The sequence below is a fragment of the Panthera leo genome, chromosome D4 (assembly GCF_018350215.1).
Source record: "Panthera leo isolate Ple1 chromosome D4, P.leo_Ple1_pat1.1, whole genome shotgun sequence".
Lineage (NCBI taxonomy): Eukaryota > Metazoa > Chordata > Mammalia > Carnivora > Felidae > Panthera > Panthera leo.
The window spans coordinates 84,967,087-84,994,831 of record NC_056691.1 but is presented as its reverse complement, the minus strand read 5'-3'; the positions used below and the strand labels follow the sequence as shown (position 1 = coordinate 84,994,831).

Genomic DNA, 27,745 nt, shown 5'->3' with positions numbered 1-27,745 from the left:
ACTCCTCCAGTTTCCCCAGAAACGCAACTAGCTTATCTCGGCGTGTACATCTGAGACCAGTTCGAAGCTCTCTCCTTCCTGGGTGAGCACCATAGCCCTTGGCTTCCTGGACCCCGGGGGTTCCACGCACTGCTTGCATTTTCCTGCCGCTTTGCTGTGTGGGAGGCACAGGAAGGCCAGCTCCACCAAGGACGTCCCGGGTCTGGGCGGAGGGAGGGAGAGGTGCCCACTTCTCTAATGCACAGAAATCAGGAGGTATCGCCTTGAAGATCCGGGGCGACAGCGGTGAGGGTAGAGGTTCTGGAGTTGGCGTTGCTGACGGCAGGTACAGGAGGTATTTTTGCCCCACCCCCACCTCTGAGCCGGCGGCCACCCTCCACACTGTTGGCCAGTTCTGCCCCAGCCACCACGTGCCATCCCAGGAGCCACGGGTAGGCGGGGAGCGTCCTTGGCTGTGGCTCTCCTGTGCTACCTTCATGTGGGGGGGCACCTCCCTGCTCTCCAGGCCTCAACCCGCTCCCCCCCCCCCCCCCCCCCCCCATGCACGTCAAGCCTCCCATCCAAAGCTCCTGCCCTCTAGTGACCTCCGAGGTGGGAGATCCCAACATTCTGTGGAATCGAGACAGACCCTGGTAACTAGACCAGGCAGGCCGTCGAGGTGGGGGCCTGAGCCCCCCAGGGGTGGCTGCAGCCCTGTTCTCATGGGAACCCGTGTGGGGCTGAGCTTGGCAGCCGGCATTGTGGGAGATGCCAGTGTGGCCACTGGCCAGTCATGGCCCCAGTTCAGTGACCTGGCTCAGACGGACTTTTTACAAACGACTCCTGCTGTGGGCAGACCCCATCGAGATGCAGCCTGGCTCTGCGAAGCTGGGTGACCACGTGCCCGCGTCCCTCTGCGGCTGGACACCAGCCCACGGGGTCTTTTTCCCGCAGCCCAGGGAGGGCCCGTCTCTGGGTCAGGGCATGTGGGCGTTGCAGAGATGAGCCCTTTGGGAGGAACAGGGCGGGTGGTGGGTGAGCACAGTGTCCCGGGCAGCAAAACTCCCCTCCAAGCAAGCACCAGGTCCCTCGGCCTTCTCGCCCAGCGGGGACGTCCGCTGTGGGGGCAGCCGGGCGGCTGTGCCCCGACCTCTGCGTGTCCAGTGTGTCGGTTGGGGGCCGAGTGTGAAGGGGTGGCCACCGGTGGGGCCTGGGGCCGCTTCCTCCCTCGTGTCCTCAGGGTTGCCGTGAAACGCTCAGGGTGCTTGTCGCTGTCAGCTCTGGGGTGCGGGGGGAGCCCCGGGGGGGGGGGGGCTGTGCCCCGCTGCCACCCGCCTCAGGCTTCCAGGAGGAACGTGCGAGCTTAGCGGCAGGCAACAGTCAGGAGGACAGGGAGCCAGCGGGTCACCGGGAAGCTCCGCAATTGCGTGGGGCCCTCGGGTGGCTCCCGCGGTGGGTGGGGTCGCCTGTAGGAGGCTGGTCGTCACACAGACACGCCAGGAGCTGCTGGTCACTACAGCAAACACAGATTAGTCGAGATTATGAACAGTGTCCCCGGGGAGGCGGGGGTGTCCCGTCAGGCAAGCCGATGGCCGAGGAGGTAACCGCTCAGCCGCCCGGAGTCTCCCAGGCGAGCCCCCGGGGGGGGGGGGGGGTGAGGGCGGGCAGGAGGGACTGGACTGGGCGAGGGAGGGGCGCTCAGTAGTCGGGCGGCTGCGTCTTCTCCCCGAGGGGGCGGGGTGGCGGGGTGGCGGCCGGGCCTCAGGACTGGGGGATCTGCTGACATCGCGTGGGGCTGGGCGGGAGCCGGGCCGCGGCGCTCTGCTCCGTGCGGAAGCTGTACTCATACTGCGGGAGGGAGCGGACAGAGAAGCGTGGTCAGTGCGCGAGGACGCCGCAGGGAGGCCTCGGCCCGGCCCGCGGAGGCCCCGGTGCCACCTTGCCGAGCGTGCGCCCACGCGTGGTGCCAGCGTGCGTGCGTGTGCGCGCGCAGACGGCGCTCTGACCGCCCAGGGTGTGGGGACGGAGTCCTGGTCCAGGGGCTGCAGCGCCCGAAGCCACGCGCTGCCCCCGGGCCAGGCTGCCTGCAGGAGAGGGTCACGCGAGGTACACGCCATCCCGCAACTGCCCGGGGGCCCTCTGACTCCGTGTTCTCTGGGCACGGCTGCTGACACACCCGAGCGGCGCGGGGAAGGGGCAGCACCCCACACGTCCCTGTACCTCTCTGAGTTCCCAGAGCTGCTCCCTGGAGGGTGGGTGACTGTCCTGGTTAGCCGATGAAAGCCGAGGCTCCCGGGGGGCAGCGCCCACACCGGCGACCCAGCCTGGGCCAGGGTGGCACCCGGAGGGGCACATCTGTGCCCTGTGCCACCTCATGCTTAAGACGGAAGCTTACCTGACCCTAGATCCCAGGAGCATGTATAGGTGGGCTCGGAGTCTAATGGAGACTCAGAGAGGCAAGTACCTCTGCTGGGGGTCGGGGAGCCCCCGTGGTTCCCCCCGAAGACCCGGTGGGCATTGAAATGGGGGGGGGGCGTGCCAGGCAGAAGAGCGACACAGGCGAGGAGGAGTGCCCTCCAGCAGACACGGGCCTGCCGGCCTGAGCTTCAGAGGCTGGGAGTGGGCCTGTGGCGAGCGGCCCGGCCCGTTATGTGCCAAAGCAGCCCTGTGGTCCTGGGGGTTTAGGAGTGTGGAGTTTGGATCAGGTCAGTGCTCGTTAAACGTTTTATTTTTTAAATGTTTATTTTTGAGAGAGCAAGCAGGGGAGGGCCAGAGAGAGAGAGGGAGACAGAGGATCTGAAGCAGGTTCCATGCTGACAGCAGAGAGCCCTATGCGGGGTTCGAACTCAAAAATCGTGAGCTTATGACCTGAGCTGAGGTTGGGGCTTAACTGAGCCACCCAGGCGCCCTGTAAACATTTTAAATAATATCTAAACACTTCTGAGCAGAATTGCCCTAAAAAAGGGCTTGTCTGTGTAAAACAGTGCAAAGTGGAGTTGTCCTGGCTGAACTTGGCCACCAGCTGAGGCTATTTCCTCGGGGACACTGGGGAGGCTGACAGGAAGCCTGGCCTGGCCCCCTGCCCCCAAGTGACTGCCCACCGCACAGAGAACAGCTAAGCGCTGACGGCTTTAGGGGTCAGTCCTGAATGAGGGGGAGTAGACCTCTGAGGCTTTTTCCCTCAAGTAGAAAGGGTGGGTAGGCAGTCCAGCAGGCCACCCCTGCCGAAGGGCCCCAAGGGCTGACCCAGGACAGACGGACACAGATCTGCACTGGCCCCATCCTATCCCTGTGTTGAAGAGCCTCGAGTGGCTCCTGAGCCCGGAGCCACAGGGCCTACACCGCAGCTGTGACTGTGGTCCCTACAAAGGTCTGTTGCCAGAAGGGGCGAGAGGGAAGGGCTTTGGAGGGTGACCTCAGGCAGGTCTCTGCCCCTCTCTGCACCTTAGTGAACCTATCTCTAAAGTGGGGTCACGTTAAGAAATACGTGCTGGGGTGCTTGGGTGGCTCGGTCGGTTGAGGCTCCTCTGACTCTTGATTTCGGCTCAGATCATATCTCACGGTTTGCCGGTTCGAGCCCCGCGTCGGGCTCTGTGCGGATGGCGCGGGGCCTGCTTGGGATTCTCTCTCTCTCCCATTGTCCCCAAAATAAAGATTAAAAAGAAAGGGCTGGCGAGGCTGTGGAGAAAAGGGAACCCTTGTGCCCTGCTGGGAACACATACTGGTGCCGCCACCTGGAGGACCCCGAGAACCCTGAACCTAGGACTCCCCTAGGACTCGGCGATTCCACTTCACTCTAACTCAGCAAGATACCTGCAGCACCACGTCCACGGCAGCACCATCTAGAGCAGCCACGCCAGAGACCGCCTCCGTGGCCGCTGACAGATGAAGGGATACGGATGTGGCGTGTATGTGCCACGGGATATGATTCAGCCGTAAAAAAAAAAAAACAACGAAATCTTGCCGTTTGCAACAGCAGGGCTGGACCCTGGGGGCATCGTGTGAAGTGAAGTAAGTCAGAGAAAGATACCATGTGACCTCACTGATCTGTGCAATCTAGAAAACAAAACAAAACAAAAACACAACACCCCATACTTAACAGGTACAGAGAACGGACCGGTACTCGCCAGGGGAGGGCGTGTGGATGGGCGAAGGGGGTCAAAAGGTACAAATTCCAGTTGTAAAATAAGGAGATGTGACACACAGCGTGGCGACTATGGTTGATCCTGTGTTGCTTATTTGGAAGTTGCTAAGAATAAATCTTAAAGGTTCTCATCACAAAAATTTGTCACCATGGTGACAGATGTTGACTCATTGTGATTCTTTTGCCATCTACATAAATATGGGTTCGTTATGTTGGACACCTGAAGCTCGTGGTATATGTCAGTTAAACCTCACAAAAGTCAGTGGGGTCACAATCTACTCCCAGGGCCAACTGGGAAGACGGCGTGAGCTACAGCAGGTTAGGGGCCCGTGCGGCCCTGGCGCCAAGCAGGCACTCACCGCACATCTGTTGGCTACTTGGAAAAAGCTATTAAAGCAGCTCCCAACCCGCTCGCGTTTGGGCTCCCTGATGACCAGGGCACAGGCCGTGGCTGGACTCCTGCCCCAGGAGGCTGGCCCAGCAGAGCAGCCCCGGACAAGGCCGCCTTTGGGCGAAGCCTGGGACAATACCGCCACCTGGTGGCTGCTCGCGTGCATCACAACAGGGAAGGTTCCCTCCTCGACTCCACCAGCACCCACCGCCTCCGCCCGGTGCTGGGCACGGGGCCAGAGCATGTGCGTGCCAGCGCCATTAACCAAAGGGGGCAACACAGGAGGAGGGGCAGGTTGTGGGAGGGCAGGAGTGCATTTCGGCCAGTGGCCGAGGGTGGTCCCCAGCAGCACCGAAGGGAAGGAGCCCGGCTGGGGAGACGTGGAACCAGGGATAAAAGGTCGGGGATTAGAAGCACTCGGGGGGAAGGGCAGCTGGAGTGACAGATGTGGAGATGCTCCAAGAGAAGCACACAGGGTCAGAAGATGAGGACGGGCCCTGCTCGTGGGGGTGGGGGACCCGGAGGTGTGGGTCCGCGAGGGGAGCAGAGGGCAGGCACGAGCGCCAGAGCGGCACTGGCCGGGGCTGGGGGGGCTGAAAACACCTAGTGGCCTCCGTAGGAGCAGTTCTGGGTGGGCCAAGGTGCCAGTGTGGACTGGCCGGCGTGGCTACCCCTCAGGGGCGGGGAGAGAGGGCACCCAGAGCAAGAGACTGGCAGGCTGATGAACCCTGAACACATGGAGATCCCCTGGAGGTCCTGGTAGAACGCATGTCCTGACTCTGAAGGTCTGGGGCAGAGCCCAGGATCCTACATTGTCACCCAACTGCCAGGTGGCCTGCTGCTGTTCTGGGGACTAGTTCAGGCAATTCTGTGACCCAAAAGCGGGACGTGGGAATGCGTGTGGGTGCGGGTAGGCAGAGGGCCGAGATGGCAAGGCTCAGGAGAGGCCTCCCACTCTGGCTGCTCTAGGGCCACGTCTGGGAGGTATCCGCCTGGGGCGGCGGACGGAAGGCACCTCGCGAACGAAGAAGTCGTCCCGGGTGCACACACTGCCTTTTCCTGATTCACAGCCCGCGCGCGCCCCTCCCCCCACCAGCGGGCCAGGGCTCCTGGTGCAGCGCACAGATTGCTGTCCCCGCACCCCCCCCCCCCCCCCCCAATCTTACCCTTGGGAGCTTTCCCTTTTTAGGTTATCTTGGCTGGAGAAAAGCATTACTCCCCCCCACCTCTTGTTTTCTCTAACTCCCCAAATGAAATTTCAACATATGTCCCCAGACATAATCCCCCTTAGGCTGCGGATAACCCTTCCCACAGACACTGTCTTCTGCCGGGGATTGCTGGCCCCAAAGTGTTTGCCCAAGAGACTAGGGCCGCTTCTGGAAGGTCTTTCACTCCCTTGGGCAAACAGCGAGTACCTTTGAAGGTGGATTTGGGCCCGGATCTGTTTACTCAAGACATTAGTCTCCTGCATAAGGAAAACCTGCACTCGCGTACAAACAGCAAATCCTTTTTGAATTAAAAAAATTTTCAATTAAAAAGCATTTGGGTTCGCAGAGCCGGGAGCCCAGCTGAGCAGCGCCAGGTCATGGCGCCCTCTGGTGGACACAGGCCATCACAGCAACCGGGCCTGGCAGTCTCTCCAGGAAAAGAGACGTCACTGTCAGGGGCTCGATTTGGGGCATTCCGGGGGCCCAGGCACCGTGTGCCTCTGTCTGGGAGACCTTGCAGCTGAGGCATCGGGCCTCTCTAGCTACAGTGCGTGCGCCCCAGCTTCCAAAAGCCTTTTGCCATAGCAAGGGCATCATCCTGGTAAATGGGACATGCCGACCTTGGCTTCTAGCTGCACCGTGGAGGCTAAGTTGCTTAGCTGCAGCCTCGCTGGCAGAAAGGAGGCGATCAAACCCTCACCTGGTCACAGAGATGTGAGAAACACCAGGGACAATTCGTGTGAAAGCACCCTGAGAATGAAAAAACCAGTCCTCCTGATGCATCAGAATCAAGGTTTTTAACCAAAGCCACCGATCCCCGGGCCCTGCCCCCGGTGGGACGGTTCTGGTTCAACTGGCCTGGCCTGTTGGCATCAGCATTTTCCAGAAGCACCAGGAGATCTTACTGGTTAGGCAGGCGGAGAATCACTGCCTGAAAACTTTTACCGCATATAATACAGTCCCCACTTTACGATGTCGACGTTTCGACTTGGATGTTTTTGACGTTAAGAAGGTGCAAAAGCGATACACGTTCAGTGGAGACCATACCTCAGATTTTGAATTTTGATATCTTCCCAGCCAGTGATGTGCTGAACGAAACTCCTCCCAAGCCCGTCCTGGCGTCTGATGTTTGGCAGCTAGAGCTCCCCGGCAGCCCCTCAGCCACGGGGCTCAGCAACCGATACGCTGACAGCCATGCTGTCCCCATACAACCAACTTGCGTGTCACTTTCAGTACAGTATCCAACAAATTGCAGGAGATCGTCAACAGCTTATTACAACACAGGCTTTGTGTTAGATGCTTCTGCCCAACTGTGGGCTACTGTGTGTATCTTGGGAGTTTAAGGTAGGCCAGGCTACGCGAGGATGTTCATTCGGTAAGTGAAGTGTATTAAGTGCATTTTCCACGCACGGTGTTTTCAGCTTACAATGGATTTACTGGGAGGAAAGCCCCATTGTAAGTTGAGGAAGATCTGCGGAGGGAAAAAAGGGCAAGTATATACCCTTCCTCCCTGAATCCAGTAATGATCAATCAAATCAAAGGCTCCAGAGGAGAAAAGATAGTAAGGGATTATTTCTAGTGCCTTAGTGCAGATATGGAAGCTGAGGCCCAGGGGAGGATCAGACTTCCCAAAGGTCCAGAGAGAGACAGGGCAAAGCTGGACCAGGCCCACAGTAGCCCCTACGGACAGGTGCAGGGCTGGTGGGGCAACTGGCGTCAGACAAGCGTCTCCCCCCTCCTCTCGTGCAGGTGCAGTTCGGAGGTGGGGGCAGACTGGCAAATGTGAACCGATGAGCCAGTGTAAGTTGGCACTGGGGTGGATCATGGAAGAGCTGGAAGGGCGCACTGAGAACAGGCCCGGAGGGGCCAGGCTGGGCCTCGGAGGCCTGGCCAGGTGGAGGCGGGTGGAGGAGAAGTGAAGGGGCCAAGATTCAGGTCAACAGGAAGTCCGGTTCACTTAAGGCTCGTTCACACAGGCCTGGCCCCGTACAGACAGGAAGGTGGATGAGGTTCTTAGTGGCCCTGCCCTCCCAAGCCTGTCCTGGCACCTGCTCTCATTCCTCACAGCCCAGGCCTTCACTCTTAGTGCCCACGGTTCAACCCCTCTCAGAATATCAGCGATGGAAGCCTCTACCCCTCACTGAAGGGCTTGAGTCCCCTTCTGTCTCCAGAAGCCTGGCTGCTGGCACCCAGCCGCCCCGTGCGAGGTCAAAGCCAGTGCCCCTGTGAGGAGCGGGCACAGAAGGGCCTCACGTCCCCATAGGGCAGCTCGTCTGGGTACCGGGGAGGCCTGTCCAGCTAATCCGAATATGTCCACCCCTTCAAGCTCCTGAAGGGGAGACTGAGAACCAAGCCCAAGGCTTGTGACACTTTGTGGTCTCTTATTTTTTCTCCCACGGGAGTCCTTGTTTTTCACTCGGACTATGGTTCTACAGAGATCTCTGAAAAACTGGGGGAAGGCAGGGGAAGCGCTGGGGTCCCGACAAGCATGTGGAACTGCTTTATCTGGAGGAGGGCTGTCCTTGTGCGGCCTGAGGGCACAGGGGAGGGTGGGGATACCAGGACTTCCCTCCCCATTCTTGAGGTTCTAGAACACCCTAGAGCTGGAGAACAGGCCTGGAGCTCAGGGCTCATGGATTACAACCGTGACCCCTGTGGTCACTAGTAAGGTGATGGGCGCGGCAGGAGCTACCACGTCCTGAGTCAGCGAGCTGGGACCAAATCCTTGTGTCCCAGGAAGCTGGTACTGCTGTCATTCCACTAAAGGTGAGCAAACCGGGGCTCTGAGAGGCTGAGCAGCCTTTCTGATGCCACCGGGGCTTGGGGCGCTGCAGGGAGGCATTTTTAACCACCACCATGGTCGGGTATAGATGCTCTGGTCCCACATCAACTCCACAGAGGGGTCCGTGTGGCTCCCGCAAGCCCTTGGGGAAGCCACTGCTGTGTCCATTCTGGCTTTTCTGTTGGGTTCCTGGGCTCTGAGAGAGGAGCAACCCCAAGTCGGGGCCCTGAGCCCACCCAGGCCCATTGCTGCGTCTCTCCTAAATGATGGTCTGAAGAAGAACCCCTCCAAGATGCACCTGCTCCAGCAGGAGCCATGTCTGCCTGGGCACTGTACCCGGCACAGTACCAGCCAGAGGGGGGCTCTGAAAGCAGCTGCTGAATTCATTAATGTGCAACCTTCCACTGATTCAGCCCTTGCATCTTTCCACTCTGGGGCATCCAGATCCCTCTCATCCTCAGCACCCAGACCTCCCCCCTTTCCCTCTCTAAGCCTGGGACTCCCAGGAGGGGATGGCGGTATCCACTCACTGCCCTAAGCAGCCTGCCTCCCTGGGCTCAGTGCCAGGAGAGCCCCCCCCACTCCAGAGGCACCCTCAGCTCACAAAGCACCTTCCAGCTGGACGCCAACGGAGGAGGAGGAGCGTCGGAGAGCTCTGAAGAGTGGAACATTAACTCCCATATCCCTGCCCCATCACACAGCCCCAGGATCCCCCCTCTTCCGGAGTGAGGTTTGAATGGTTTCTGCTGAGACCTTTCCCCATGAAAGCTCTTGGACCTCTCCTCCCCTACTGCCCAGAAGCAAGTCCTGAATGGGCCGGGGCCCAGTCATACCTTGGTGCCTTTCTGAACACTAGGACACTGTCTCCCGTGAATAGCTAAACCCTACTGTCCTTAAAGGCCCAGCTAAAGGGGCACTTGTTCTGAGACATGTTCCCTTCTCCCCTGGGGAGAATTCACAACCCCTGGGCCTCCACAACACTTCCCATATCCCTCGGTGCACGGTCAGGATGGGCCACAGCCATTTCTGTAGCTCCAGAGCCTGGGGAGGTTGTGGTCCAGAAGAGGTGGGTGGGTGGATGGATGGGTGGCTGGGTGGATGGATGAATAATGGATAGATGGGTGGATGGATGGAATAGGATGGGTGAGTACAGGGACAGAGCAGGTCTCTGGGAACAGCCTAGTGCAAAGGAGAGAAGGTAGGTAGCTCAGGGGCTATATTCTCAGGCAGGTCAGAGGTCATTCTGATTTTCAGTCCTTTGTGGAAGCAGCAGTCAGTCCAGTGTGGGTTTTCTGAATTCCTACAGCCCTCTGAGCAGGATGGTGGGATGCACCCTATCATGTGGTATTTAACTCATGCATGTGAAGTCCTGAGCCTGGTGCTTGTCCACACCACCCCTGTGAATGCAAGATTATGAGTCTAAGTGTGATTTGTGTTGGCATCTCTGTGCACACACTGTGTACAAGCTGGAGGTTCACACATTATTGGCTCGTGGGGTATTTAAAAATAAACACTGAGAAGTTGAGAGAATGCATAAAATGCCAACATTTTCCAGCATTTATTAGACAAACGGGGGCTACGGCAACTCTGGATGTTCGTTTTTGTGACTGCAGGCTGCTGCTTTTCAAGAAGCGTGCATTTTCCGGTTTGCCACACTCCCCACCCCTCCCTATGAACTGCCCAGCCAGGCAGTGGCAACTGCTGTGTTATCGCTGTGATTGATGTTGTGAGTGTGTGGGGGTGATGGGGACAAAGGAAGCAAGAAAGTGAAATAATTCTTGTAGCCATGACTATTTACAAGTATGAAAATGAAAGACTGAGAAGGCCATGCAATTTTTAGGAAAATGGGGGGAGAGCACATTTTGTGGTGGAACCGAGGGTTGCTGTGTGATTAACAAGGACACAGAAGGCGTCTTCCGTCCCTGCCCCTCCCCCACCTCACCTCGGGGCTGGTGGCCTGGTGGGCGCCTGTGTGACCAGCCTGTCTGCTCTTCCGTGGAAGGACAGTGCCTTTGCTGCTGAAAATGCCATTTCTGTGTCTGCGGGCAGCCGTGGGGGCTTCCCCCTCACTGGGCCACCATTTCAGGGTTCACCCGGATCTTACCTAAAAAAGCAGCTATTTGCGTTTTCCCTCCCCAGGCTTTCCTCCCTCCTAAGCGACTTGTAGGAAGTATTTAAAACAATACCACTTTCGAAAGCTTATGCAGGTAATTGAAGAAGATATAAAGAAATGGAAAGACATTCCCTGCTCATGGATTGGAAGAATAAATATTGTCAAAATGTCAATACTACCCAAAGCTATCTACACATTCAATGCAATCCCAATCAAAATTGCACCAGCATTCTTCTCGAAACTAGAACAAGCAATCCTAAAATTCATATGGAACCACAAAAGGCCCCGAATAGCCAAAGTAATTTTGAAGAAGAAGACCAAAGCAGGAGGCATCACAATCCCAGACTTTAGCCTCTACTACAAAGCTGTCATCATCAAGACAGCATGGTATTGGCATAAAAACAGACACATAGACCAATGGAATAGAATAGAAACCCCAGAACTAGACCCACAAACGTATGGCCAACTCATCTTTGACAAAGCAGGAAAGAACATCCAATGGAAAAAAGACAGTCTCTTTAACAAATGGTGCTGGGAGAACTGGACAGCAACATGCAGAAGGTTGAAACTAGACCACTTTCTCACACCATTCACAAAAATAAACTCAAAATGGATAAAGGACCTGAATGTGAGACAGGAAACCATCAAAACCTTAGAGGAGAAAGCAGGAAAAGACCTCTCTGACCTCAGCCGTAGCAATCTCTTACTCGGCACATCCCCAAAGGCAAGGGAATTAAAAGCAAAAGTGAATTACTGGGACCTTATGAAGATAAAAAGCTTCTGCACAGCAAAGGAAACAACCAACAAAACTAAAAGGCAACCAACGGAATGGGAAAAGATATTTGCAAATGACACATCGGACAAAGGGCTAGTATCCAAAATCTATAAAGAGCTCATCAAACTCCACACCCGAAAAACAAATAACCCAGTGAAGAAATGGGCAGAAAACATGAATAGACACTTCTCTAAAGAAGACATCCGGATGGGCAACAGGCACATGAAAAGATGTTCAACGTCGCTCCTTATCAGGGAAATACAAATCAAAACCACACTCAGATACCACCTCACGCCAGTCAGAGTGGCCAAAATGAAGAAATCAGGAGACTATAGATGCTGGAGAGGATGTGGAGAAACAGGAACCCTCTTGCACTGTTGGTGGGAATGCAAATTGGTGCAGCCACTCTGGAAAGCAGTGTGGAGGTTCCTCAGAAAATTAAAAATAGACCTACCCTATGACCCAGCAATAGCACTGCTAGGAATTTATCCAAGGGATACAGGAGTACTGATGCATAGGGGCACCTGTACCCCAATGTTTATAGCGGCACTCTCAACAATAGCCAAATTATGGAAAGAGCCTAAATGTCCATCAACTGATGAATGGATAAAGAAATTGTGGTTTATATACACAATGGAATACTACGTGGCAATGAGAAAAAATGAAATATGGCCTTTTGTAGCAACATGGATGGAACTGGAGAGTGTGATGCTAAGTGAAATAAGCCATACAGAGAAAGACAGATACCATATGGTTTCACTCTTATGTGGATCCTGAGAAACATAACAGAAACCCATGGGGGAGGGGACGAAAAAAAAAAAAAAAAAGAGGTTAGAGTGGGAGAGAGCCAAAGCATAAGAGACTGTTAAAAACTGAGAACAAACTGAGGGTTGATGGGGGGTGGGAGGGAGGGCAGGGTGGGTGATGGGTATTGAGGAGGGCACCTTTTGGGATGAGCACTGGGTGTTGTATGGAAACCAATTTGACAGTAAATTTCATATATTAAAAAATAAAAAAAAAAAACAAAAAAAAACCACAAAAAAACAATACCACTTTCTAGCACTGGAAGACGAGAGGCTGTGTGGTCGCTCTGGGAAAGTGCTCTCCCTGATCTTTCTGTCTTCATGCTTTTTACCTACATGACGGGCAACCTTGTAAGAGTTCAGTTTGGGGGGAGGGGGAGATTACTTTAAAACTTGGGGGATGAGAGTTCTCAAACCATGGAGAGGAAAATCCTTTCGTGAAGGACTTGGCAGGAGACCACGTATTCACCTTGACCTCAGTTGGAACAAGCATATGCCCCACGGGGGCAACCGGGACAGGTGATTCTGTCTGCTGAACGCTCTCTCCGCATCAGCTTCATTTCCACGGGCTCAGCCTGCTTCTCTTACTTCTACGATGAATGCCCCGGGCCCCTGTGGGAGCTGTCTGGGTGGTGGCTGCTGCTAGGTGGGCTGGGGTGGGGGTGGGGGAAATGCTATGGGAGAGGACGCTGCCGTGGGGGGCGGGGCGGGGGGGGGGGGGGGACAACGCTGCCTGTGGAACCAAAGGGGCGGTGGCGGCTGGGGGCGCAGAGACTCTCAGAATTAGGAACTCTATGAACATCATCCAGCATATTAATATGCTGTAGAGAAAATATATGATCATCTCAATAGATGATTAAAAGACATTTATCAAAAGCCACCATCCATTCCTGGTAAAAAACATTGAGAAAAGCAGAAATAGACGGCTAATTCTTTAACAAGATTAAAAAAAAAAAAAAAAAAGACGTCTATACGAGCAAGCCACAGCAAGCAGCATTATGGGTTGTTGAAATTAGAAACTTCTGTTAACCCACAGGTAAGACAAGGAGGCCCAGTGGCCGAGGTCCCTGGCAGAGGCCTGCAGGAGAAGGGACAGACCCAGGGAAGGAGGCCACATGGGTATTCGCAGGTGACAACTGCCTGCCAGGGACAGGGACACCAGAGGAAAGCAGCTGAAAAACCAGCAGAGACAACAGAAGAAGTTGGTGAGAAGCCAGCAGCTTCTTGATACACAAATGTCGGGGACATAAAATGTAAGGAAAGAGCCATTCACAAGAGCCACAAAAACATAAAACACCTGGAATGACCTAGAAAGAAGCGTGCAGGATCTCTACAAAGAACAACTATTCTACTTTGCTCTCTGGACGGAGCCTCTTCATCTAAAACGCCGATCACTCCTCCGTTCATCTGTGTAGTGAATTCAGTTACAGTAAACACTAGAACAGAGTTTTTGGAACCTCCCCCGCCCCCCAAAGATTCTAAAGTTAAGTTGGAAGAATAAGCACGTGAATATAATTAGGACCATTTGGGGGTCATAAAGGGAAACCTCTATCATATATTAAAGCTTATTATAAAGTTATAAGATTCAGAACAGGGTGGCAATACTATAAAGAGAACAGGGTCAAAAGAAAGGTCCACTGATCCACTTACATAACGAAACAATAGGAGGAAGCCAGGATTTAAAATTCACTGGAGTCGGGGGGGAGGGGGGCGCCTGGGTCGCTCAGTTGGTTAAGCATCTGACTCTTGATTTTAGCTCAGGTCAGGATCTCATGGTTGTGAGATCGAGCCCTGTGTCCGGCTCTGCCAGCACAGAGCCTGCTTAAGATTCTTGAGATTCTCTCTCTTCCTCTCCCTCTGTCCCTCTCCCCTGCTTGCATTCTCTTTTGCTCGCTCGCTCTCTCTCTCAAAAAAAAAAAATTCACCGAAGAAAGCAATCAGTATTCAGAAAATTGGCTAATGCTATAGGAGAAAATAAAGCTGGTCCTTATTCTTATCCTCTAATAAATTTCAGATGGATTAAGTTGTTGAAAAGAATTTAGTATTTTAATATATTAAAATACGAGAGTGGAAGAAAATAGGACTGATTATTTTTATAATCTATGACACAAAACCCAAAATAAATAAAACATTAAAACAAAAACAAAAGTGCCCATGAAAAAATGAAAACTATTATGTGGCAGAGCACATCATTAACAAGAAGAAAAACCACCAGTTAAACTGTGTGTGTTTGAACATACGACAGAAAGTGGTTATAAAGAACACGAAGAATTCCTTCTTTTTTAATTTTATTTGAGAGAGAGGGAGAGGGAGAGACTCCCAAGCAGGCTCCGTGCGGAGCCTGATGGGGGGCTCGATCCCACAACCCTGGGATCAAGACCTGAGCTGAAATCAAGCGTCGGACGCTCAACTGACTGAGCCACCCAGGTGTCCCAAGGGCATAAAGAATTCTTAAAAACAAATGAAAAAAAAAAAAAATTAAGCCAACAGAAAAAAATTGGGCAAGGGCACAAACAGAAGAGATTCACAAAATAACTACAAATAGGCAATAACCATATGAAAGAATGTTCACCTTTAAATCCTGGTGCTGCTCAGCTATAGTTAGAGAATGTGGGGGGGCAGGTACCCCCTCATACACTACGGGGTGGGGTGGGGTGGGGAGGTTTCAATGCGCACACCCTTTTTGGAAGACAAATTGGTAATATATATTCTTCTAAAGAAAGACCCAGGGGAGAAAAGACACATGTACAAAGAAATATACTGCAGCAGCGTAAGAGTGAATAATTGGAAACAACTCAAAAGTCAATCAATAGTGGATTGCTTAAATAAATTATGGCATAATCATAAAAGGGAACCACATGTAGTCATTAAAAAGAATGAGGTAGGTCTGTGCAGAATGATGTGGAAGGTTGTGCCAAGTACAAAGCCAGGTACCGAGGATCACGCACGGTGTGACCTACCTCACGCGTGTGCGTCCACCTTTTACTTTACGTGTTTCTGTGACGTTTGCAGTTTTATAAACATGTACGACCTACCTTTGAACTCAAGCGGAACACCCTAAATATTAAAAAACAGATTCTGACTGGCAGGGTAGCTGCTTAAGATGATCAACTGTCCAAGACATCTGCTACAATTAATGGGGGAGGGAACTAATCTCGTCTGTGGCCTCAAACTGGTTCTTAAGCTTTGTGGTCAGACTCCCGGAGAGTCTATGAAGTGGCGGTCCCCAAGCTACGTCCCATATTTCAGAAGAAGCCTAACACTTCTCGTGAGCCTTCAGAAAGGCCAACCATTAAACTAATTTATTAGGTTTCTTTGTTTGGGGCTGGAATTATCTCAACTCAGTAAGAATGTGGGTGGCAGCTAGGTGCAATAATGAAAAAGGGAGGAAGAACAGGCTAACTTCTGTTTATTTAACTAAATTTTATTTAATAAGTAAATCAGGAAAATTTCTTTCCCAAAACGTATCCGCTTCCTCACTGAGAAATAAAAAGATTCTGGGGGGTGAAAACCTTCCATCCAGACAGAAGGCAGCTTATTTCCTGTTGCAGTTCCAGACCTGACCACTAGATGGTGCAAAGGGACCACACCGCAGAGTTTGCAACCTCTCCCTCCACAAAATCCTTTACCGTTAATAAGCACAATGAAAGCTTTCCAAAAGTAGAAAGAATGAACAATTGTGCTGGGACGTGAACATTTTGCTTTTATAAAATTGGGACTCTGCCATTTCATTACTGACACAAAAATCTTCCGCCTCGCTTTCTTCCCACATATGCAGGTCCCAAATCTACTCTCATCTACTTGAAGGGGCCTGTAGAAGCCCATGCAAAGTGGATGCCCAAAAGTTGAATTCGAAAATTCTTTTTACCTTGCGCTGCCACACGTGTTTCCATTAATTTCACCTCAATGTCGTGACGTAAATGCTAGTGGAATCGGCCCCAAGCTAAATAAGCAATGAGCCCCATTTTTCAACACACAAACACATAAAGATGTCAGCTCAAACTGTTTACTAATTAACACTTAAAAAGACACAAATTAGATATGCGTGGCTAAGAGCAATTATAATCAAGACGAATTTCTCTAGTCATTTGGGAACTGAGAAAAATGCCTAATTGCTGGAACCAATGTTTTAAAAACTGAAATGACGCCAGTTAGCAAATATGTTCATTTAAAGAACATTCCACGTGACTACACTCTTGAGGGTTGACTACAAACATGAGAACAAGGAAAATATTTAGGTATAAAATTAAAATTTTAAGCTCCCTTAGATTTATAACTTCTTCATTAAATACGTCTGCAGACAGCAGCCCATAAAAACCTGTAGCAATTAAGTGGTTAAATGAACTGCCTCCCTTGTCAATTTTAAGGGAGTGATTAATATTAGATCGTCCCTTTACTAATTAGACTCTCCCGTGTCTTTCAGCTTTAAAGTCGGGTGAAAATGGAGGCTGTGCGCCCTACAAGGAAGCACGGTGGGCTGATAAAGCTTCCCTCGTCGTGCTCAGTTTTCAGCGTGGCGCCCACTGAAGGGAGGGTGAGCATCGTGGTTTCCTGCGGGAGGTCGGCAGCAGGTGGGGAAATGGCTTTACACTGAGCTGGAAGGCAGGACGGGTGCTGGATGCCACTTCATCATAGGAATTGCTGGCTCCTAGTTGTCAAAGGCTTGCAGGTTGTTATGCATGCAGCGTGAAATCTACAATCAAGGCCGCTGTCTCTTGGCCGTTATTTCTTGAGACGAGGGCTGGAGGGTCTGCTGGAGGGGCGAGACTGGGGATGGCCGGGGCCACGGGGCAGGTGGGGCAGTGGGTGGGGAGGAAGGATGCAGAGTAATGGTAAGGGGAACAGAGACACCGGGATCATTTTAGGGGCTGTTGCCTGGACTGTGGAGCTGGGACGCGTCTGCCTGGCTGTGACGGGGAATCCATCAGATGGTGAAGTGGGTCAACTGCTTACAAGGGACATAAAGAGCAGCAGAGACAGAGAATATTTATATGTCCATCTTCTCCGAGAGAAGATGCTTCATCACAGGGATTGGCTGCAAAATTACACTTTTCCTGACTCCTAAACAGAGACAACCTTTTGTCCGGGCAGTGGGAAGGACAGTAAGGCTTTCACTGGGACACGGTCCCCCAGGGCCACCACCACTCTCCTGCTGCTCAGCCCCACGGGGAGGGGCCTGGGCCAGAAAACCTCCCCATCACTGCCACCGATCACCTCCTGTGGCTGAGGGGAGAGGAGCAACAACTCACTTTCTCATGCTTTGGACTAATTTACACAGCAGAGGCCCTGCTCCCGGCCGGGCACGGACGTGGACGGCAGGGAATATGGCTGCTGGACAACAGGCTGGGCAGGAAGGAGGCTGGTGTCACCACTGAGCACCAGGAGAGTGATGGCACTCAAGTGAGAATTTCTTTAGTAAGCACCGCTTCGTCCACTGTCAACACCCACAGCTGAGAGTAGTTCTGAGTCGTGCGGGTTTCCTGTTTGTGAAGAATTCCGCCCCCTCCCCCCCATTTCTGCTCGATGGCATCTACACAGGTTTTAGCCGCGACCTTAAACATGACCATTCTTGGGGGTCTTTCAAGAAACTTAACCAAGTGCTGCATACGCCACAATCACCACGGATGCGGGACCAGCGCTCGGGCTGGGGTGGGGGAAGCCAGGGGCCCTGCCCCAGGGTCACGTTGATGCAAAGATTTGGCATGCTACCCCAGGTATCCAAACTCGCAAACTGTGCCCTCTCCACCCAACCACGTTGCCTCCACCGTGTACACGGTCCACATACGTCCCTGCAAACACCCGGTATCTGCCCACCAACGTGGCGGGTGGCTCTAGTCCACACTGTTAGCCACACTGCCGGGGGGGGCCTCATGCGTCTTCCTGCTGGCCTGGCCAGGGCCCAGCGTCACACTTTCCCTGAAGCTCGCCTGCTTCTGGGGGGAGGGGAGGCTGGAGGTGCACTGCCCACTCACAACTGGGGTGACACCTGGTCTCTCTCCATCTCTTACTGGGGTGCTTCTCGGGTGTGGCAGGCTGGGGTGCACTGCGGGTCCCTGCTTGCGCTGGCTGCTGGGGTATTCCCTTTGGTCCCTAACCACCCAGCTCAAAGCTGCCAGGGTGAGGGGGCTCCTTCATGGAGTGAACTATCCCTGCGGCCAAATGATGGTGATAGGGCACAGGCTTAAATTCAGAAACACCCCCAGGCAGAGCAGGGTACGTAAAGTTAAGGTCAGCAGGAAAGCAGACCCATCCCGGTTCTGGACAGACAGAACGATGTGTTGCCATCAGGGACTGCACTTGAACTTCCTTCACAGCTGGGACCACTGAGCCCAGGTTTCTGCTCTGCACGGGGGCAACAGCGCCTGTCTGCACAGGGTGTGGAGAGTGAAGGAGGACAGCACATGCCAGCACAAAGCAGCCTCCATGGATGCCGGCCTCTCCCTGCCCAAGAGATCGGGGAGGTATTCGGGATGGGTAGCCCCCAGGGGCAGCCAGATTTGCCAGGAATGGAAAGTTGCAAAATCTTCCTGACCAAAGGGACACCCAGTGACGCAGGCCCAACCCTCGGAGCCAAGAGCCGGGGCCAGGGGGCTGGGGGCCCAGCTTCTCTCCTCGGCCTCCGACTCCGTGAGCTATGCTTAGTTCAGGGGCGAAAAGGAGCAAGTTCATGATTGTTTATGGAGAAAATTCTCTGCCATTGTTGCCAAAGCAGCAGCCCGTTCACCAGAGTGTGATATCAACATACTAATCACCATGAAATGCACGCGGATGGCCTGGGTAAGTAACTTCTAAATCCTCAGATTAAACGAAAAAACCACAGCATTCTTGACTGTGGTGGTGTTTGCGACGGTTTTATATCCTATTTAACGTTTCCAACCTCCCCCATCTCCCCTCATTTTAACTCCACTTTAATTTCCTTCAACGCAGAACACAGACGAGTATTTTTAACCCATCACTTAAACAAGAAATCAAGCTTGGCGTGGTCACGCGGGACGTCACTGCTTAGCCTCCAGCGGCAGAGCGGCGTGCCGTGCTGACACGGGATGGATTTACGCTGCTCGCCCCCCTTCCTGTGGACGGTAATAGGGAAGAGTCACAACCAGCGTGACTGAGACCACGGCAGCCGCATGCTGGGCATCGTCCTAAGCCCTGTACACGACCATCTCGGTCAAACCCCGTAAGTGCTGGCAGTGAGGATTTTTTATTACTCTCCCAGTTTACGGGGGGGAAGACGGAGGTTTAGAACAGCTAAGTGGCGCTGCTCAGATCTAAGCCCGGGGCGGCCGAGTCCAGAACTCTTTCTTCCCCCGCCAGCCTCTGCTCAGAGCACCGGACGTCAAGACAACACCTTCTAACAAGACACGTGTTTGGGTCAGATTTTCATCCTCAGCATGAGAATTCAGGTTTCTGGTGGTTTCTGGTGGGTTCTGCCACCCGCACCGAGCCTCACACAGGCTCCGCCTACTTTACCCCTTCCCGGTGACTCACAGGCCCAGCCAGCGCCAGGTCGACCGGCCTCCCTTGCACCGTTGTCCCCATCAGCCCCTTCAAGGGATGTGAAACCACAGACTTTAAGTCATAAGGGGCAGGGTTTGGAGTGTAACTGCTGGGTCTCAATCTTGGGCAAGACCCTTCACCTCCAGAGTCTCAATTTCTGGGGGTGGGAACCAGTGGGAATGTACGTACAGCCCTGAGCTGAAGGTGAGCACAGAGCAGGTGCTGAAATAAAGGGGGCTATGGCTGTGGCACAGGAGGCCCGAGGCAGGAGAAAACACGACATTCAGACGCTGCCTCCTTGGTCCAGCACACAATACCTCCGCACCCTCAGCCCCGTCCGTGGTGCCAGGCCCTGGCGTTCGCATATATTCGTGAAGTGTTCCTGAAAACCCCATGGCATGCTTTCTACTGTTATCCCAGCTTCAAACAGAGAGGGGACCGCTTGCCCCCGGTCAGCGTGGAGCCGGGTGAGACGTCTGTGTGACCTTGTCCGTCCTAAAGGGGTCACAGGCCGTGCCCCTGATTTACCCCTGCAGCCAGAGTGAGCCACCTTGAAAGCCACCTTGAAAGCCACCTTGAAAGAGTGAGCCACCTTCCGCACACGCTCACTGGTGCCACCCTGCGCAGGGCCCCAGGCGAAGGCGGTTTGCGAACAGGCGGCAGGCAGAACCGTCTGGGGCTGCTTGCTTTTGAGAAGGGGGTGCACGGGGCCCCACATATATACACGGAGCCTATGCATCTCCAATGTGGTGGCCAGCCATTCTTTTCCCCAAGTTCACTGCCCAGCTCCCGCCCCCTCCCCCCAAATCTATAGATGACAATCAGGTTGGTTTTTATGATTTAGTGAGAATCAAAGACAAAGGGGGACTTTTTTTGTCTTGTTTTTGCTATGACAGCTTTAGAAATTTGTTGTACTACATTGATTCAATTTTCCTTGATTTCAGCCATCTTTCAATAATGCAACCTGCTTCTGCTAGCTGGGTATACAGGAGAAAACCCAAAGGAACTGAGAATATTGAAATGGTTCTACCATTTCCATCTTGGAGACAAATGTGCCTCTCAGAGGAGAGCCGGATGCAAGCATGTGACTCTGCCTAACGACCGTCTACACATAAGAGACGACACACACACTCCAGTGATGTCTTACGCAAACAGGGAAAACACTGACCGGCGGGTCTGACCCCAGGCTCCTTCCCTCCTCTCGGCTCTCGTTCCTCAGAGTTGTCACGTGGGCTGGCGTCTTGGATTTGTTTCTCTTTTATTAGGAAAACATCCAAACCATGTGGAACCAGGCAGCCGAATGGGGCCTCGCTTATCAGGCATAACGGAATGTATCCTGATCCTTGCTCTAAACCTGGAAGAGGCTCCTCGGATGTTTCCCCAAACCCCTCCTCATGACAAATAAGCAGGAGGAGGAGAGGGAAAGGAGACTCCGGGCCTATCCCCCAACCTCCACCTTTTAAAAATGGAAGCATTTTAAAACATTGAGGCCGAATTGTTTCATCTGCCACTTAAAACCTTCCGGCTTAGAGAACACAAGGAGGTGTTGGTCATATGTGATTTGAAGCAAAAAACACGTTAAAAGTGAGTTTCTTTTTCTAAGGAATAAATCTGAGCGACACGGAAGTGTTTTCCTTGGAGGCCCCCCCACACCTAGGTACCCCCCCGCCCCCGCCAGATCCTGGGACCGCAGACCCGGGCCCCACCTGCCCCCAACTCTGGCAGCTTGCTTACCTCTTTTTCAATTTCTGCCAGCGATTTGATGGTGATTCCCAAGAGATCAAAGGGCTGCATCTGTAAACACAGATCAAGGCATCCTTTTAAACGGCTGGAAAATGCTGTTTCACATTCGCTTTTATGCATGACGACGGTGACATCTCAAACCACCCTATGTGATCTAGCGTTTTCTCTATTCTCTTTCAGTGGAAACCCACCAGGACTCTAGTGATCACTGAGGGTACAGGGTGAGCGACGGGAGCACATATTGCAGAAAACCCGGTCGACAACAGGGCTGGCCCCTGCTGGCAGGGACCCTGCCTGGGCATCTATCGACAGCACCCAGCAAGGTCACAGCCCTCCTAAAAGACAGTGACTGTCACTGATCACTTCCGCCTCTTCTCCATGCCCATGTCAAAAGCCGGTTTGCTCCTTCCACAGCTGGGGGGCCGGAGGGGCACAGGGCTTCACCACATGCCACCCTGACTGCTCCATCTACGTGGTGGGATGGGTCTAAGCAGTTCCAGGAGGTAGGATGGTCAGTCTCTTGTCTGGGACTCCTTGACATCCAGGGAAGGAGCCGGAGGGAGTTCTAGGCCTCTGGAAATGCAAGGGGAATGAAGGACGTGCCCATCAATTATCATTTGAGAAATGAGAAATGATCAGTCGTGGTGAAAACTGGTAACACTGCGTTTTAATGGGCGTTTCTAGAAGTTCATGAAGATGGGAACTTTTTCTGAGAACTCTGGCTTTTCAACAGACGACATGAAAGATCAAATGCACATGGCAACAAGGGTCAGCTGGAAGCCCGGAGAAGCCTGGGCTGAACGCATGGTGAGAGGGGACCTGGTCCCTGGGGCCCCTGCTCTGAGCCCTCTCTGGGCACATTGGGCATTTCATATTCCCGAGGGGCGGGGGGACCGAAAACAGGCAGCCGGGACGAACAGGTGAAACCGGAGTCTCAGACAAAAGCCCAGGCCTTCGTGGTTCCCAGCCACAGCCCAGAGGTGGGGCCTCCTCTCCTGTTCGGAGCAGGGTGGCGGGGCCGTCCTGGCTGGGCTGGCGGGGGAGGTTAAAGGACAGAGCACAGGGGGTGTGCGGCACGGGGCTTGGCCCAAGCCACCGGGCCTCGGGCACGTGCTGAGTCGGCAGCGCCGGGCAGCAGCGAGCTGGCGAGGGCGATCTTGGGGCAGGGCCACCGAAGTCGGCACTCCGCTCCCGGGGCTGCGCTGCCAGTAGCCACAAAACAGCCTGGCTCTCTCCCGCTGCCAGCCCGAGTGGCAAGAACGGGGCTGCTTGCCCGCCATCCAGCAGAGGTCCAGCTGTTGCATCATTAGGCTCTAACTGCCCCACTAAACTTTCCCGATTGGAGCCGGTGCGCAGGACACAACAGCCTCTCCGAGGGAGCGGGGCGGGAGAGGCGCCAGCGTTGCCATGGCAACGCGGCCAAGTGGCGTCGGCTGAAGTTACTCATGCTCCGCATGTCACGTCACGAGCATTTTTCAAGATTAAGCTGCTTACCAGAAGGGTTCAGAGGAGGCCTATTATATTTCATGAAAATGGAAACTACAGAGCAGGTCAAATCGCAAGCCGGGTGGTTTTAAGCTGGATCCAAGAAATACACTGAAGGATTCTTTAGCTGGTGCCCAAACTGGGGCCCTCACGGTTATTAGCTACTCGAAGCAAAGTTCTGCAAAAAGGATTTAAAAAGCCCTGAAACAAGTCTGTCGAGCCTGCACGGGCCAGGCCTGTAACAGTTGAGGGCGGGGGCTCTGCACCCAAGGTGGGGGGCACCATCTGACAGGGTCCCAGGAGTGTCAGATGGGGTGGGCTCCTCAGTCTGGGATCGGGCCTTCAGGCCCCCAACCAGCCCCCTCAGGCCCCCTGTCATCGGAGATAGCTCAGGGGCCCCAGCTGGCCGGTGCATAGCATGGGGCTCCTGGGGGCCCACAGTGAGCGGGAGAGCACAGCCGCAGGCACACACACTAGCCGGCCGGCCCTGCCATTCCGAGGCCTCCCTCCAATCCAGAGCAGAGAGTGTGGTTATCCCAGCATCCGGCAATGACCATGAAAAAACCAGGCAGCCTTCTTTCTGTAAAATGTCGTCACGGTTAAATAAAAAAAAACAAAAATGAAGTTGAATCTGGGGGCGCCTGGGTGGCTCAGTCGGTTAAGCATCTGACTTCAGCTCAGGTCGTGATCTCCTAGTTTCCGAGTTTGAGCCCCACATCGGGCTCTGCGCTGTCCTGACCTTTGGACCCTCTGTCCCTCCCTCTCTCAAAAATGGATAAACGTTTAAAAAAAAAATTTAAGAAGTTGAGCTTGGAAACCAAGAACATTCACAATGAGCCCTATTTATGGTCACATTTGGGAAAAAAAAAAAAAAAAAAAGGCTTGGCCATGGCCGAATCTGAGGTTTTCCACTTGTCTGCCTCGCTCCTTCCCCGCCCCTCGTGCCTGCTTTTCCCTAACTCTCCAAGCACCTGCTACGTGCAGCCGTAGCTGAAGGGGCCCAGAGAGGAAGTTGGGACAACACGAGGGAGGACCGGGGTGTGAGGGCTGCCGGGGGGGCCCTGTGTGATGAGTAGAGGGAACACAGGCGGGCTGGGGGTGACAGGACAGAAGGGAGATCATGCAGAACACTTACACTTTCTGGAACACAAGAAAACTTCTCTGAGATCATAAAAGGCACACCATCCATTGCTGCAAAAGAAGAGAGGAAACGGCATTGCAGACACCGGTCACGTTCAGGGACTTGAGATGCTGACGAAGTACAAGCTGACGCGGGCACAGGTACCACCCCTGCACCTAGGACACACACCCGGTGCAGAAGGCCAACACCTCACACGCCCCCAGAGCACCACACAGAGGCACAGACCAGAGCCGTGGGGGCAGAGAAGGGCCTAGAGGCCACCTAGGAGTCAGGCCTCTGATCTATAAGCAGCGGGGGCCACCAAGGGGCTGGTGGCAGGAACAGAGGCTCAGGCAGGCGGGGAGGGGACACAGCTGTGCTCTGCGAGGTGGGCAGCGGACGTTCTCTCAGCTGAGAGTGGCACAACCCTCCAGGCTGCCGGGCCCACAGGAAAGGTCCAGCTTGGAGGAAAGAGTGACTTGGGCGTCAGAAGGACTAGGTTTGAATCCTGCCTGTGGGTTTCAGGGAGCTTAAGTTACATTTTAAAAGGAGGATGGCAGGGCCTGTGAAGAAGGGTGCGTGTGCACTGGAGGCACATGTGGTGGCCGGCACGGAGCAGGGTGGGGGCAGCGTGGCCACTGTGGTTCAGTCTCCGTCCCCTGGGCCTGGGCTTTTTTATTTTTTTTAATTTTTTTTTAACTTTTTTTTTTTTTTTTTTTAACATTTATTTATTTTTGAGACAGAGACAGAGCATGAACGGGGGAGGATCAGAGAGACAGGGAGACACAGAATCTGAAACAGGCTCCAGGCTCTGAGCTGTCAGCACAGAGCCTGACGCGGGGCTCGAACTCATGGACCGCGAGATCATGACCTGAGCCGAAGTCGGCCGCTTAACCGACTGAGCCACCCAGGTGCCCCGGGCCTGGGCTTTTTTAGATGGACTGCTGTCTTCAGGGGACAGCAGAATGGGAATGGGTCCCAAGCAAACAGAAACACCAGGGTCTGTGGTGCGGTTCCCTCCCCCTGGCCCTGCCGGCAATGGTCCTGAGGCGCACTGTGGCCGAGGAGGACGTGGAGAAGACGTGGTGAGTGGGCTCCCTGGGAAGTGGCTTCCCCCAGCATCCACATGGGGCTTCCCTGGCATACAGGTGGCAATTTCTTTCAGTCCTAAGGAGGAAGAGTCGCCGGAGCGAAAAGAAGAAAAGCAGGAGAAAAAGAGAGAAGTCTGGGACAGAGTCAGAGAGGTCTGATCGCCAAGAGGATCATTTTACTCTATGTTCGTAATTTATTTTGGAGAGGAAAAGAATGAAGCCTTCTCTGGGAAGTCTGAAGAAAAGGAAATAGCACAGCTGGCCCCAGCTGCTGCACCACCGGAAGCTTCCTTTCTTTCTAAGGTTGCTGTCCAAGGCCTGTCCCCCTGCCCCCTGGCTCAGATAGAGACTTCCATGGTCGGTGGGGGGGGGGGGGGTCTTCTCCCATTGTGGGGTCCCCACAAGCCGCTGGGGCTGCCTGGAGGAGCTCCAGCTAAGGGCCAGGAACAGTGTGACACTTCCCCCAGAAAGGGGTGATGGGAAGAAGCCCACAGTCATCTTCTGAGTACGTCACACATTCGGACGTGACAGGTGACATCAGCGCACATATGCGTGCATGCTTGTGTATAGCCGCGAGAACCCATCAGTGAACAGATGACCCCTGAAAGGCCACATGCTTTCTAGAGGACAGGACAGGGTCCCACCCAAAATCCAAGAAGAGGCCACGATCCCTACCCAGCAACTGCCACCATCTTCCCAACTCCGGCTGTGAGCCAAGGTTCACCCCCGATGGCTCTCTGACCCCTGAGCCCCTGCCCCCGTCTCAGTGCCACAGAGGCGGGTGGGCACGTAGCACTTAGCACTTGCCATCATGTCACAGACTGGGTCCTGCTGAGGGCACACAGGTAGCAAGCAGTGACTCAAATCCTCTGACCCTTCCATTAGGTTTAAATGGAATTTCTGAGAACACATCTGCCTCTTCCAGACCAGGGCCTCTTCAAGGTTTTGACGACCATTGTCATGCTCTCCCTAAGTCTCCAGGTGGCCCTTCTACGAGCTCCTCCTGATCGGACCCGGGCCAGGAAGTGGGTGTGTGCGAGAATAGTTCAGTCAGACCCGCCCTTCCCCAGGCCTCCCCGATCACTGGCCACGCGTCGCCCTGCTTCTGGCCGTCCCAAGTCAAGGTGAAAGCCACGGTCTACTTTGCCTCTCCTTTAAATTCCCACTGCTGTCCCCCGCCAGGGCCACGTCACTCTGCTCTCTGTACACACGTCTGCACACACACACCTCTTGCCGTTTCTTTCCGCCTGTTAGGCAGCGGGGTCCAAGGCCGAGCTCCCTTTGCTCGCCCCACGCACCCCACGCAGGAAGCACGCTGACCCAGGGCCCGGTGTAGTCTTCAGCGAGCCCATCTTCAGCACACATCCCCGAGCGGAGAAGCCCTGATCATTCATTCACGAGGCTTATTGGCGTGTGGGGGCTTCCGAGAAGCCAGGTGAAGAACTCCCCCTCGCTGATGACAGTGCTTGCATCTGAAGGCCCATGTGTGTTTAGAGAATGTGTGTTCTGGAGATGGGGTGACGTGCAATGGCCTGATCACCCCCGGAAACGAGAGGCCTGGGGAGCAGTGGGCGCAGGGGCGAGGCAGGGAGGTCCCAAGCTGGGAGCACATCAGCTCCCCAAACGGGGGGATTCCTAAGGTGGGGGTCCTCACTGGCACGTGAGGGCCTGCGAGCCCATCACAGAACGCCCTCTCCCCTCCCCTCTCGTGCTGACCCCTGGCTGCCCTTCTGAGTGCCCCTCCAGCGGTGGGCCGTCCCAGGGGCGCTCCCCCTCCTCCCCGGGGACCTGGCCGGGGCCACATCTCCTCTCCTGGCAGTCCACGAGAGTCCCCTCTGCATCCCCGCATCCCTGGCACAGGGCAGGGCCCGGAGGGGCTCGGTGGCTGGCCCCACAGGGCACGTACCTAAGCCCCTGGGGGGGGCTTGGTGAGCTGCTGACTGCCATCTTCCCCTAGTAACTGGGAAGATTTAAGCAGGGAGGAGGAGTACTTGGGCTTTTAAAAAAATTTTTAGCACATTAGTAAAAATTCAGTAAATTTCGTTGAGGTGAAATTCACAGAATATAAAATTAATCATTTTAGAGGGAACAATCAGCGGCATCTGGTCCATTCACAATGTTGAGCAGCCACCACCTGTCTCTTCTTCCAAAGCACTTCCCCCCTCCAGAGTCATCCCCCAGCACTCAGCACTTTCCCTCTATTCCCCACAGCAGTGTGTTTTTCTCTCTCCTTCCAACTGACGGTCATGCCTTTGAAAAGAAAGATCTAGAAGATCTGGCTCTCCGGACCATGGTGGCCTGGCCTCCTGGAATGTCGCATTACTCCTTCTCAGGTTAGGACAGGGAGGCACACACGCACGCACAGCATTTCCAAAAGGCCCGTCTTAGCTTCTGAGACAGACCAGAGGAAGTGGGTAGGTCTCTCAGCTGCCTGGAGGGAGTTTCATTCAGAGGCGCCTCCCCCACCACGCCCTCAGGCCCTTCCCCCACCACGCCCTTCCCCAGGTGGAGACCTTACTTCCAGACCTGGAGAATGGGGGGGATATGTTGGGGCCATGGGCCAGTCCCCCATGTGAACATCAAGGTGTTTGATGAAGGTACTCCTTCTGGTCCT

General features: G+C 54.2%; 1 protein-coding gene across 6 annotated transcripts in view; it reads right to left on the bottom strand.

Annotated features, from left to right (window-relative positions):
• Window positions 1–1,291: 1,291 nt before the first annotated feature.
• MVB12B (multivesicular body subunit 12B) overlaps window positions 1,292–27,745 on the bottom strand; it is a 196,799-nt gene continuing 170,345 nt past the window's right edge. For 4 of the 6 annotated variants that reach the window (XM_042914051.1, XM_042914045.1, XM_042914049.1 and 1 more), the window contains exons 8-10: window positions 24,056–24,111; window positions 21,427–21,486; window positions 1,292–1,827 (exon numbers count right to left, since the gene is read on the bottom strand). In XM_042914051.1, coding sequence (XP_042769985.1) covers window positions 1,741–1,827; window positions 21,427–21,486; window positions 24,056–24,111 — 203 coding nt within the window. In that variant the 3' untranslated portion in view covers window positions 1,292–1,740. Of the gene's footprint in view, window positions 1,828–6,769; window positions 7,194–18,049; window positions 19,266–21,426; window positions 21,487–24,055; window positions 24,112–27,745 lie in introns of those variants that run through there. The other 2 variants (XR_006196141.1, XM_042914047.1) reach the window with 2 other exon arrangements.